This window comes from Dryas octopetala, chromosome 4 (genome assembly GCF_963921425.1).
Source record: "Dryas octopetala chromosome 4, drDryOcto1.1, whole genome shotgun sequence".
In the NCBI taxonomy this organism is placed as follows: Eukaryota; Viridiplantae; Streptophyta; class Magnoliopsida; order Rosales; family Rosaceae; genus Dryas; species Dryas octopetala.
Window position 1 is genome coordinate 26,557,540 of NC_141369.1, and position 13,146 is coordinate 26,570,685.

At 33.9% G+C, this 13,146-nt stretch overlaps 1 protein-coding gene across 5 annotated transcripts; it reads left to right on the plus strand.

Moving 5' to 3' along the window:
* The first annotated feature begins 6,702 nt into the window (after positions 1-6,702).
* LOC147289038 (uncharacterized) lies at positions 6,703-11,633 on the plus strand. Of its 5 annotated transcripts, XM_086241844.1 has the most exons (11): positions 6,727-6,753; positions 6,785-6,973; positions 7,082-7,137; positions 7,293-7,464; positions 7,555-7,628; positions 7,710-7,791; positions 8,327-8,377; positions 10,109-10,209; positions 10,842-10,995; positions 11,088-11,300; positions 11,426-11,633. In XM_086241844.1, exons 2-11 carry the CDS (start codon positions 6,962-6,964, stop codon positions 11,522-11,524), a joined length of 1,014 nt encoding a protein of 337 aa, XP_086097970.1. In that variant the 5' UTR covers positions 6,727-6,753; positions 6,785-6,961; the 3' UTR covers positions 11,525-11,633. The 5 variants fall into 5 exon arrangements, with proteins under 5 accessions (XP_086097965.1, XP_086097967.1, XP_086097969.1 ...); XM_086241839.1 differs by having other exon boundaries at positions 6,703-6,973; XM_086241841.1 differs by having other exon boundaries at positions 6,703-6,973; positions 7,221-7,464; positions 11,426-11,629.
* Positions 11,634-13,146: the final 1,513 nt, after the last annotated feature.

Here is a 13,146-nt window from a genome sequence, read left to right on the forward strand (position 1 = left end):
CAGCCAAAATTTTTAAGTTGGGGGAAATGTGTTTTTTTAGGTGAAATATAGTTATCAGTTATGATTTTTAGATATCAGTTTTATCTATTTGTTAATCAAAAATACAAAATTAAGATATCGAAAGAAAAAAATGGTGATATGTTAATGAATTAAGATATCATTTAAAAAATTAACTGATATCTAAAAATTTATAATATCAGTTAATATAAAAACTGATATTAAAATAGTGATATGTATTAAAGTTTTTCTTGTAGTGGGAAAATTGCAAAGACTACCTCAATTTTGGGGTGTCTTACAAGTTGATACCTCATATTCAAAAGTTGAGTTTAAGCTGCCTTAAATAACTAACGTTGGCTCTAAAATACCTCTGTTAGTTCTTATTTCCTATTATGTGCTGACGTGGCAAATCGCTGGATGTAACCTGAAAGCTTCTTTATTTGATTAGCTGACCCTAATAAGTGGACTCTTGGATTGCCACCCTTGGGCTACTTTCTTAGTATTGAAATTATAAGACTAGGTTGTTTACTAATTGATCTTTATTCGAAACCAACCGAAAATTTGACTTTGTTGAATTATCTTCCACAAAGTCAAATTCTTTTTTTTTTTTGAAGTCCAGGGTGACTCGGGACCATTCTAGAACAATCATTTGGCTTTTCATTGTGGCTCAATGTTGGCTCTTTGAATTGGGCAACCAATGCTCTATGTACTTTTCATTTGGAAAAATGAGATCAACAACTGCTCCGGGCCTTGGCAACCCACTGTCCTTCTTTTGAAAAAAAAAATTTATTTTTTTCTTGAGTGATTTGATTCATCAATAGGGGACCATCCCATACCATAGGAAGTTGCTTCTTGAAATGTCGTCGTTCAAGCACATGTTGACCACTGATTCAATCTTCAAACCAAAAGCCAGATCTTACTAGTAGAAAACCAAAGAAGCACATAAGGCATATCTCGTTGAATCAGTTTTTTTAAAAACTTGTCTTCTCCTTTTGCACTGCCTATTCCGTCGTCTACTAAATAATATATATGCTCCTGCAAGGGTAGGAGCTCTGGCTACCTGAATCAATAAAGACCAAATATAATAAATGACAAGAGAAATTTTATATCGATAGAGGAAATGATTTGGAAAACTCTAACGGTCTTCTTTTATATATGATGAAAGTGTCTTTTGTTGAGTAGAAATGAAGTGATCAAACAATTTTTCTTTGAAAACTCAAGGGATTTGGAAAAATGCCACGTGGCTTGACACCCTGCCATGTAACATAAAATAAATTATAAGTAATTAATAAAATGTTTTTTTATCACAAATAGTCCCTCAAGTTTTACCAAAACATCAATTTGGTTTCTAAAGTGCAATTTTACTCCATGTCATCCCTCATTTTTGCCACCGAACATCAATTTAGTCTTTCCGTCCGCTTATGTTTAATTTTATGTTTAAAATACCATTTTTTAAGGGCAAATACGTCTTTATATCTCTAGACACTTTTAAAATTCGTCAAAAATAGTTTGGGACTCGGAAAAATTTCTCAAAATTTCCTATAGACTTGTCTTTACTATAACTATTTTTATATGGGGTCAAATTAAAACAAAATGGTATTTAAATTTTTTATAATCTAGTTTGAGAATTCCAAATTTTCTAAAAAATACTAAACATCAATTTAATAATTTGACCACATATAAAAATACTAGTAATCAAGACGAGTCTGTAGGAATTTTCAGGGAATTTCGTTTTGTGTCTTTAATTATTTTTGGTAAATTTTCAAAGTGTGTTTAAGGAGTGTTGAGACATATTTGCTCTTGAAAAAATAGTATTTTAAACTAAAAATTAAACAGAAGTGGATGGAGGGACTAAATTGATGTTCGGTGGTAAAAATGAGGGATGACATTGAATGAAATTGCACTTCAGAGATTAATAGCTTGTTTGACACTGCTTCTAGGAGGTCCAAAAATGCTTTTAGAATAATAAAAGCACTTTTTTTTTTTAATGGTGTTTGGAAAAAAAAAAAAAGTGCTTTTAACCAATTAAATAAGCACTTAAAAGTGGTTTTGGAAGAAACACATGAGAGGTGCTTCCTCCTAGAAGTGCTGCCAATGAAAAACACGGGAAGCACTTGGGCTGGTTTTAATGAATTTTTCAAGCTTCCAAATATATCCATATTTACTTGAACAAATGCCCAAATAACCCTCATATATCAAAACCCCAGCAAAAACCCTCTTTATTTTTTTTACGAGGGAAGCGTTCCAATTTGGCGGGAAAAAAAACAAAAGGCCAAAGGCCCATTGTGTTCCATGAAAATCCTTTCTCTCATATAAGAAAAAAAATAGCAGTTGCCTTCAGGCTTTTGCTCTCGGTGCCAATCTCCATCCTTCTCATGTCAATATCTCTCCATCTTCAAGAATATCTTTTGAATTTTGTCATCACTTTCTGAAAGAGGGTGTTAGTTGGATTCTTTCTATAAGGTATGAGATTAGGCCTTCAACCTCTCATTCTATTTATGCTTTTTTAATTCCAAATTTTCTGTCCTTTTTGAATGGGTTTGTATACTTTCTATTGAGTTCTAAATGAGTTTTTTGGGTCAACTTTACTTTGTTATTATCAAGGAATAAAATTTCGGGTTTCGAGGAAATTTCGACGGAAATTTCGAAGATTTTTAAATTTCGACAAAAATTAGATGGAAATGACGAAAATTGCTATCAAAATGCGAAAATTTTGAATGAAACTTTACCATATGTTTATTTAACATATTATCTACTAAATTGATAAAAAACATTGAAGAAATCAAATAATATAGTAGGTTTCATGTGATATAAGGTGAATATAATGCGCGCTAGAGTAAATACTGTTAAATAAAATTAGTATAATGAATAAACAAAATTAGTATATTCTTTACACTGTATAATTTAATTATACACTAAAATCTAAACCCTAATACTCTATATATTCTATATACCCTAATACTCTTTATATTTTATAATCTATACATTAAACCCTATATACTTTATATTTTTTAGGATATTAGGTTTTAAGCCCTTTAGGATACCTTTAATTATTTTTTTATATAGAAATGTATTAAAGTTTAAGGTTTAAAATAACTAAAAGAAATCTCAAACCTTTTTTTCTTCTTTCCAATTGCCCAAAGGCCCCAAACCCCCCCTCATTTTTTTTCTTTCCTTACTTTTTTTCCCTGTGCCTCTCTCTTCAGTGGTTTTTTTTTTATCTTTCCTTCTTTTTTTCCCGTGTCTCTTACTTAGCCAAGCTTTGTCTTCACTAAGTGTAACAACCCAAATTTTGGCTTATGGTAATTTTGTTACTTAAATTTTTCAAATTTGTTTTAAGGAATTAGAAATTTCTTTAAATTTATTTTAACTAACTTAGACATTTGGTTGTAGTTTTAGAGCTTCGTTGTGAAGAAATGAATTTTAGAAAATGAAAATTCAAGAATTTGACGATTATTATTTTTTTCAGAATTAAATTATAAGAGTAGGATTTTTCATAATTTTTTTGAAAGCAATTTGACTATTTTGAGGTTATAAGAAATTAGTACTCATCAATACGAGTTCGTAGAATTTTTCGGTGAATTATTTGGAGTCTTGAGCTATTTTTGGTGAATTTCTGAAGTTGAAAAAAATAGAAAATATGATAATTTCGATAATTTCGATAAATTTCGGTAAATTTCGATAAATTTTGGTAAATTTCGGTAAATTTCGATAAATTTCGGCGAAATCTTCCCGAAAAATTATTAAACATGTGTTTCGATTTCGACACCCTAAAAAAACGAAATTTAATTCCTTGGTTATTATGTATGGTTAATTTGTATAAAATTGAGATGAGTCTGAGTTGTTTTGATGCTATGGATGAGTTTTTCTGAGATGGATCATGTCTGGGTTTATTTTTGGATTAAGTCTTTTTGTTTTCCTTTTTGGTTTTTTTTTGTATAGATATATACAAGGAGTAAAATTTCGTTTTTTAGGGGTATGAAAATTTTAACACTATATCAAATTAATTTTGAAAAATTTCGCCGAAATTTTTCAAAATCCTCGAAATTTCGGCGAAATTTTCGATGTAGAGGCCGGAGAGAAAGAGAGGAGGCTAAGACCAGAGGGAAAGAGGCAGAGCCGCCGCCGCCGCCGTCGCCGTCGAAGGAGGGAGAGAAGAGATTCGGGGAAGGAGACAAAGAGGGAGATCGGGAAGGGGGAGGGAGAGGGAGCAGAGAGAAGAGAACATGGAGGAGGAGGGAGTGAGGGACTAGGAGAGAGAAAGAGAAGATGAGAACTGAAGAAGAAAAGAAAAAAAAAAGGAAGATGTGAGGTCAAACTGGTTAGTCACGGGCTGGGCAGGGGAGGAAAAACTGAAGAAGGAAATAAGAAGAAGAAGAAAAAGAAAAAGAAAAAGAAAGAGAGAGGGAGGAGAGAGAAGAGAGAGAATGAGTGTGTAGTAGGGCTGTAGGGGTAGGCGTGAATCACGGGAAAAGAAGAGGAAAAGCAAAGAAAAAAAAGAAGAGAAAAGAAAGGAAAAGGAAAAAAAAAGAATAGAAAAGAAAAGAAAAGAAAAAAAAAGAAGAGAAAAGGAAAAAAAAGAAAAGAAAAGGAAAGAAAAAAAAGAAGAGAAAAGAAAATATTTTTTTTTTTTTTTTTTTTTAAGGTAGATTGAGATTTGGAGTCTTTAGGCAATTGGAAAAAAAAAAAGTTTGAGATTTTATTTGAAGTTTGATTTGGTCATTTTGGTGTTTCGTTTAGTTGTAAACATAAATTATGAAAAAAAAATTTATCCCCTTATCATAAAGTTTCATTTCCTTAATGTTTGATTTTTCAATTATGATAATTTGTAAAATTGAAATTTTAAGTAAACCGTTGTCGCCACTGCTGCCATTGAATTGGTTCTATTTTAACCCAATTCGGCTTAATTTAACTATCGAAGACCATTTCCAAGTCCCTTTGAGTAAGCTTGCTATTTTCCGTTGCCACATTGGTGATTTATTCGTGTAATTTATTATGTAATTATTAATTAGTGAAATATTTTTTTAATAGTATTATCTCCGGCGCGCATTATATTCATCACAGATCACATGAAATCTACTATATTATTTGATTTCTTCAATGTTTTTTATCAATGTAGTAGATAATATGTTAAATAAACATATGGTCAAGTTTCATTCAAAATTTTCATATTTTAATAGCAATTTTCGTCGTTTTTGTCCAATTTTATCGAAATCGAAATTTTAATCGAAATTTCCGCGAAAATTTTCATCGAAATTTCCATCGAAAATTTCCTCGAAACCGAAATTTTACTCCTTGGATATATATGGTTAATTTGTATAAAATTGAAATGGGTCTGAATTTTTTTGTTGCTATGGTCAATAAAATCATAAAAGTACCACTCAAAACGTTGCTAAAGATTAGATGATTAGGAAGAAGGTGGAGGAGCAAGTAATGAATTGCCTATATCTTGGGTCCTGGGTTGGTAGCCATCCAGTACAATAAGTGTCAAGTAATACCCATATATTTAGGGGTGTACATTGAGAATAAGAGCCAAACAAATTTTCTCTTTGATTTATTATTACTAGTATTTATGGATATTAACAAATATACACAACCCAGGAGTCAATCAAAGTCAGAGCATGTCATAATTGTATATTTATTATTACTACTATTGTATGAATCTTAACAAATATACACAAACCAGAAGAAATAAAAATATGGTTTAAAAGATCAATAGAATGAATAAATAGTCTATGCAGACCTTGGGGTTGGCACCCTTGGACCAAAAAAAAGAAAACCACTCTTAGCAACCTATCTTTTTGTGTTGTCCTTTGATCCCCAGTGAATATATATTTGCATATGGATGTGAATTCCTGCATGCTTTGGTTCATCATCATTTATGTATGTTTGTCCTAGCAGTTTGATCATAGACTATTCATTCATTCTATTTAACTCTTGGGTTAAAATTATGCTTAAAGCTAGCTAGGAGTTGATGATGGTAATAGAAAGATCAAGGTGGATATCACAGATTTTCACATTCTTCTTACTTATTTGACCATGCATAATTAAATGGCTTAGGTGTTTTGCTTTGGAGGAAAAAGATGTAGATATGCTATCAAAAGTTATTCCTTGGTGGGGTGTTAAAAGTTAGAAAGAGGCAATAATTCAGGTCGTGGTAAATGCATTATAACAGGGGACTAAAATTACTCCTCAGTGGAGTGTCAACTTTCAATCTAAATCTAGAGGGTTAGGTTGTAGAGTCAAAATACCATTTGTTAAAGGGTTGTAACTTGTAAATGTTCTTAATATTATATAGTTGTCTATGAAAGTACAGTGCTAATGCTTTTTAGGATGCTATATATCATCTATAGCTTTGTTAATTTAGACAATGAAATATATTATTTAACTGCTGATATTTTTTTTATTAATTACTATAAGTGCTAAAATTGTGCTTTCTTATTTGTTACTCTTCATATTAGGGATTTTTTCTCACAGGAAACCCTAAGCCCTAAAATTTAAATTTTGTTGGGAAAAAATCCAAACTGACCATATGATCATGCCTTCTTTGGCCGACAAATATTAATTTTGTCGGTATAGTTAGACGAAAAAAATGAGGCGGGATCGAGTCCCGCTTTGCTGAAATGTGGTGTGCATATATTTTTAATTAAAGCACACTTGATTTTTACTTTTATGTTTTTATTTCTTTACTTTTTTCACACCCTCCCTCTCAAAGACTCAAAACTCTCTCGCTGTCTCCCTCCCTCCCTCCCTGGCCGTCGCCCTCTCACCTCGCCGTCGCCATCGACATCGCCATCGCCCTCTTTTCTTTCTTGGTCTAGATCGTCCTCATCCTCTGCTCCCTCGTCTTGACCTCTCCAAAACCCAAAATCCACGGGCTGAGCTGCCTCTATGCCTCCCGATTTTCCTCTCCTCCCTGGAAAACCCTAAGAATCTAAGATCCCCTGGAAACACTAACACCCAAATGTATAAAAAGGTATTTTTTTGCATTTTTATTTTTGTTTAATGCCTGCATGTCCGGTTTGTGGTGAATTTTTTTTTTTTTAATTTTTTTTTTTTCTGAAAACGTTTTTTCATGTTGCAGGTTAATTTTTTCTTTTCAATCTCTAATCTTTATTTTTATAAGTCTTTGATGTACAGGTTAGTGATTTTCTGCTTTCTTCTCTTTCCATAATTGGTGGATTTAGTGACGGTGTTCTATATGTGTTTGGGTTGATTTGCAGATTAATGTTTGGGTGAAAGGATTATTTAAAAAGCCTTGGTAAAACTATTTTTTGTTGGGGCAATTTGCATAGCGTGTGCGTGGGTGAGCAGCAGAGCAGAGCGGCAGGCCGCGGGCAGACGATGAAATTGTTTGACGCCCACTGTCACCTGCAAGACCCAAGAATCTTTGACAAGGCACCCGGATTAATTGCAGCATCCCTTGAATCTGGCGCTGTTCGTTTTGCCGTTAATGGAGTCTCTGAGGTACCCCTTCCATATCATACCTTTTTCCCTTTCCTTATTCTTATGTTCAATCCGCTCCAACATCTCCACCATTCTAATGTTTCCTTTTAGAAAGATTGGCATTTGGTCAAGCAGATTAGCGAGTCTTATCCTTGCATAGTTCCCTGCTTCGGTCTCCATCCCTGGTAAGTCTCTCTCTCTCTCTCATTCGAGATTGAAGTTCTTAATTGTATCTTTCTTTAAACTTTTTCTTCTCTTGTATGTAGGTATGTTGCAGAGAGGACACCCAATTGGCTTAACACTTTAAAACAGTTCTTTGAGTCTACACCCTCTGCTGCAGTTGTAGAGGTTGGTAGCTAGGGCCCGTTGGCTTGAAGATTTTCTTTTTTGTTTATGTTTATATCTTCTGTTTTCCTGTCTGCAAATTACCATTCTGGTTTTAATCAATCACTTGAAGTGAAGAGCTCCCTTTTGAAAATTCCTTTGTGGTCAGTTTCCTTCAATGCCCTTGCCCTCACTATATGAATTTTTCCTACCCCAAGTAAGAAAGCGGAAAAATTGGTTTGTCACTTGGCTCTTGGGGTTCAACTTCTGGGTTCAACATTCATTATTTCTGAATGGCTACCCATTTGAGGGGTTTGCCATGTTATCTTATAGGAACTTTTACGAGCAAAGCTTAGGATGTGTGATCCTAATATTACCATGCCACTGCTATCTCTTTCGCTGATTTCTGTTTCTTTATGAGTCAGGCACATCAATTTTTTAGGTCACGTGAAGTTCCTACTATATAATCTGATTTGCTACAATAAAAAAATTAATAGGTTAAAAAATCTCTATACACATAATTACAGGCACCTCTAATACAAACATGTAAACCTTTCAGATTGGCTTGGACAAAGGTTCGCAAGGGAAGAAGGTTGATTTCACAGATCAGGTTTCTATTATTCCAACTAATTCTTGCTAAATATTCGTATGAGTTAGTCATCTCTTCTCATGGGAATCAACCGTGGGCGAATCTGTGAAGCCTTTGTGGCAATGCCATCGAGTACGTATATTATCCGTTACTTCCACTTGTTTTTGTTGGTGGGGGGACCCCAGATTTGCCATTGTAAGTTTTCATGATAATCTAAGAATTCAAATTGAAGGACAATTCAAGTTCTATTATTTTGTTGTAGTCGACAAATTATTTTTCATATGGTTATACATTTATACCTCATAAAACCCTTATAAGAAGCTTCTTTATGTATATAGATATGATAAGATAAGGATATGAGAATAGAGCATTGGAATCCTAAAGAGAAACTTTGTGGATGCTTTAGCACAGTGAATAGTGCCCCGTCAACTATATGCATATAGCCATAGAGAGAACTCACTTATCCTCACTCAAAGCTTGGGTTCGAGTCTCACCAGTGCACATGGTAGGGTATGCTCTTGGACTATGTGTTTGACCTCTCTTGTCAGCTAGTATTTGCAGGTTGGGGATTGCACTTCCCACCCCACCCTTTTTTCCTTGGTGGAAAAAAAAAATTCCACTTGATATAATTACTTGATAAACACATACAGAATTCACTTAACACCCAAGGAAAAAGGGTCCCTAGGATTCTTAGAATTTCTACAGTGACTACATTTAATAGAGAAAATTTCTGCATAGGAAGTTTTATAATTACTTGATAATCACAAAAGATGCTTGTTGTAACTCTAAAACTAATAACTCAATTTAAGAGAAGAAAATTCCTTTAAACTCCCCCTAGATTAAAATTTGTCAAGAAGGGTATCTGAATTTTCAATTGTGTGCCACCTTAGTTCCTACCGTCAATCCCGTTAACCTTTATGTCAATTTTTGATCATGTGCCGCACACAATTTTTCATCAACTTTACTGTAGGTTGACGAGCGTCCGAACAACTGCAAGTGCATTCAAAACTGGACCACGTGGTGCATATTTTTCTGTGTTGGGCCATTTGGTATCTAGCGCGTCCAATTTGGCCTGCATTGTAAATGAGGCATCTAAAAACTGTTTTAGTCCTAAACTCCTAAGGGGAAAGCCTTTAAAACCATACAAGACTTGTAGCCTAGACTCCTTAGAGATAAAATAGCAGCTAGCACTGTTTATGTTTGCATTGTACACATGCACCCATACATGCACAAATACACACCCTCTGACCACATACTCTGCTTTGACACAGACATGAAAACATGCAAACACTGTATCTGTGCACGCAACTCACACACATTCGCATGTAGAATCAATTTTTTTGTTCTAGTGATAAGGTTGGAGCATTTTGTTGCGCATTTCTTTTTTGGAGTTACAATACATGGGTGCTATGTTTTAGACTCAATAGTTGGGATGCTATTGCAATGTTTTCGGTAATTTACCGCACCAAAGAGTATTGACCCATGATCTCACTTTCTATCCTTGTTCTTAAAGTTGGAAGAGGTGTCAATGAATGAAGAAGGAAGGCAATTTTTTTTTCCTTTTTCCGTCCAATCAATCAGCCTCTATGTTGTTGTTTATCCATAAACATTTGAGTTTCCATGCTACAAAGATATGTAGCTGCTTGCATATGTTCCTGAAATCTTAATGGGCTGATCAAAATAATTTTTTATCCCATTCATCATCGATACCTTCCTTAAAATTGTATACGTGTTATAAGGTTTCCACTGCAGGTTTATGTATTCAGGAAACAACTTGAACTTGCAAAAGAGTTAAAAAAGCCAGCATCCATCCACTGCGTTCGTGCTTTTGGTGACCTTCTTCAGATAATGAAGTATATAGTTTTCAATTTTTTTACTTTTATATGTATTTTAATCATTGCTTAATGCTTAATGCTTAATGGACATGGTTGTAACAACCAAGAACTAAAGAAGCTATTTTGAGACCTTGATGGGAATTAAATTGAAAGTGGGGCATTTACTGTGGGTTGCTCAGTTATAGAGTCTGATTTTTATCTCTGTCTCCAACTTCAATCCTAGAAATTTGTTTCATGCATCCTTCCGGCCAGCCAGCCAGTCAGCCAGCCAGCCACCGGTTTCTTGCAATTTTTGAAGTTATCTAACCACTGAATTTCATGGATTGTAGCTCGTCTCTGTAATCTTTCCTGTAGAGTCTCTACTTATCGGCAAAATGCCTGTGCTCTGGGTTCGTTGAATCATTGCTTAATGATTGCTTTCCATGGCCCTTAGGTTTTGCACTTTTGTTTTTTTGCAGAACAACCTCAAAATGTAGAAGGTGTATTTTGTTTTTCCATGCCATAGGTCCTGCATTTTTTTGTTTGTTTATAGTAATGTTAATTCATACTTTGTAATTTATGAGGTTCATCCAAAGTAATCATTTGTCATTGCCTTGTAGCTTTTAATTTTTTTATTCAATACTTTCTAAAATGGATAATTTGTTTGTCAGATCGTTGGGGCCTTTTCCTGCTGGTGTGATTCTTCATTCTTACCTCGGTTCTGCTGAGACGGTTCCTGAATTTGCCAGTCTCGGTGCTTACTTTTCCTTCTCTGGATTTCTCATGTCCATGAAATTAGAAAAGGCAAAGAGGATGCTGAAGATGGTTAGTTCAATAATTAGGTTGTTGTGTGCTATTTAATACACTAGACACTGTTGAATCCAATATTATCTTCTTTTTATATTATTCGTTTGTAGGTGCCTTTTGAAAGAATTTTACTGGAGACAGATGCACCTGATGCATTACCAAAGTCTGAGTTAGATTCTCTGCATCTGGTTGAGGGAGATGCTTCTCTTCCTGTAGAGCTTCAGTCAGACTCACGAGAAGTTCTCTCGGCTTCAAATGCTGGTGCAATAGATGCATCAACACTTCCAAAAGAAACACTAAATCACCCAGCAAATATTCACCATGTATGTCTTACTAGTTACAACACAGTCTTGCTAAGTATTTTGTTCAAGTATATTTATTATTGTTGTTGTTTCCGCTGCTGATGTTTGGTGGTTCTTTTCTTAATTTCTTGATGGATGATGTGCAGGGGCATGTCCTTTTAGTACTTGTGTTAAGAATAGAAATTACAGACATTACTTGTAGAAAAAGAAAAGAATATCTTTTTCAGCAGGGAACTTTATCATAGTAGTTGATTTTTTGTCATGTCCTTTGCTTTTATATCATAGTAGTAATCATGAACCAGGTAGAATTCAAATAGACATTGTAACATCCTTTATGTCATTAATAGTTTACGATATATGTTTGTTTACATTTCATGACTCCAATTCCAGGTACTCGTCTATGTTGCTAAAAACCGGTCATTTTGTCTCAGTTGTCCTCGTAGTTTGTTTTGTAAAATATGTTTGGATAGATGGGTCAATAATAGCACCACTTGAATAAGGACCCATTTAGCACTGTTTTTACTAATCTAAAAGCGTTTTTAGAATTGTCAAAAACGCCTTTAGATTAGTAGAAACGCTTTTGGTAGTGATTGACAAAAATAAATAAAAATACTTTTGGGTTATAAAAGTGTTTTAAAAGTGTTTTTAAGAGGTTTTTTGGTTATAAAATAGATATTTGTGTTCATGTTCATGGGTTATCTTGTTTATGTTCATGTAATTGCCAAAAACGCTTTTGGGTTATAAAATAGATATTTGTGTTTAACTTCCTGAGAGAGGATTTTCAGAAGAATCAATTGACAATGTAAACAAAATCAAGAAAAACAAAGCCAAATATGATATGTCTAGCACTAGTAGAATCCCTTTATTAGTATAAATAGATTTCAAAAGGGGAAAAAACTATGTTTTTACAATCCAAATTAATATATCAAATTGAAAAGAATTGGATTATCAAAATTTATTCATGAAATTGGGAAAAAAGAGTAAATTTCGAACATCATAGACAACATTGCATTTGAATTGATTGAATTCACAAGTTATGATCTATTATTTGAGTTGAGTCCATATGCAACTGGAGAGTTGGGATAAAAAAAACAATAACAATAATAGATGTGGTACTTTTGGGTGTTAATGATGACTGTTTCTACAAATAGTTGGATCATTGTACTGATGTGATACAATCCTTTTTATTTTGGATACAAAACAAAAGAACTAGTACAAACTAGGTGGACAAGTAGTCTACTGGAAATGTGCTTCAAGAAATGAGAAAATTTGAAAAAAGGGCAAGTCTAACTTTTTCATCCTGGACATAACAAAGTCATTAAAGGACCTTCTTTTTGTAGTTATTTACCCACTTGCCATTCTTTTTTGTTTCAGCTTTCCATCAAGTCTTTTCCCAATATGTAGAAAATTAATTCTCCCTCCATCCTACCTGTCATCCCATCCCTCAAGTTTGACTCCTGAATTTTTCCACGAGAAGAACCGTTGAATAAATTCCCTAAATCCTAAACACACTAACAACACAGTGCCAAAACAGGTAGACACACCCACATCACACAATAATGGAATAGCAATCCGAATTGATTTACAATCCATCCCAACAAATATCCAGGGCAAGATACAAAAATATTAGAAGATAATTCCATTGCAACATCCAACAAGGACCAAGGAAAAAAAAATGATTGACCAACTTTGCTCCTTATTCACACACAACACCCTACATGGATAATGGATTTGCACTCTACAAAGAGCAAAAAAGATCTACATTTTGGAGAAGAGAACGATGTCCCTTTTTTTTTGGTGAAACGGTGCCTAAGTTTGTTACTGGAGAGATAGTCAGACGCCGCCGGAACAAGATCTCCCCTCCACT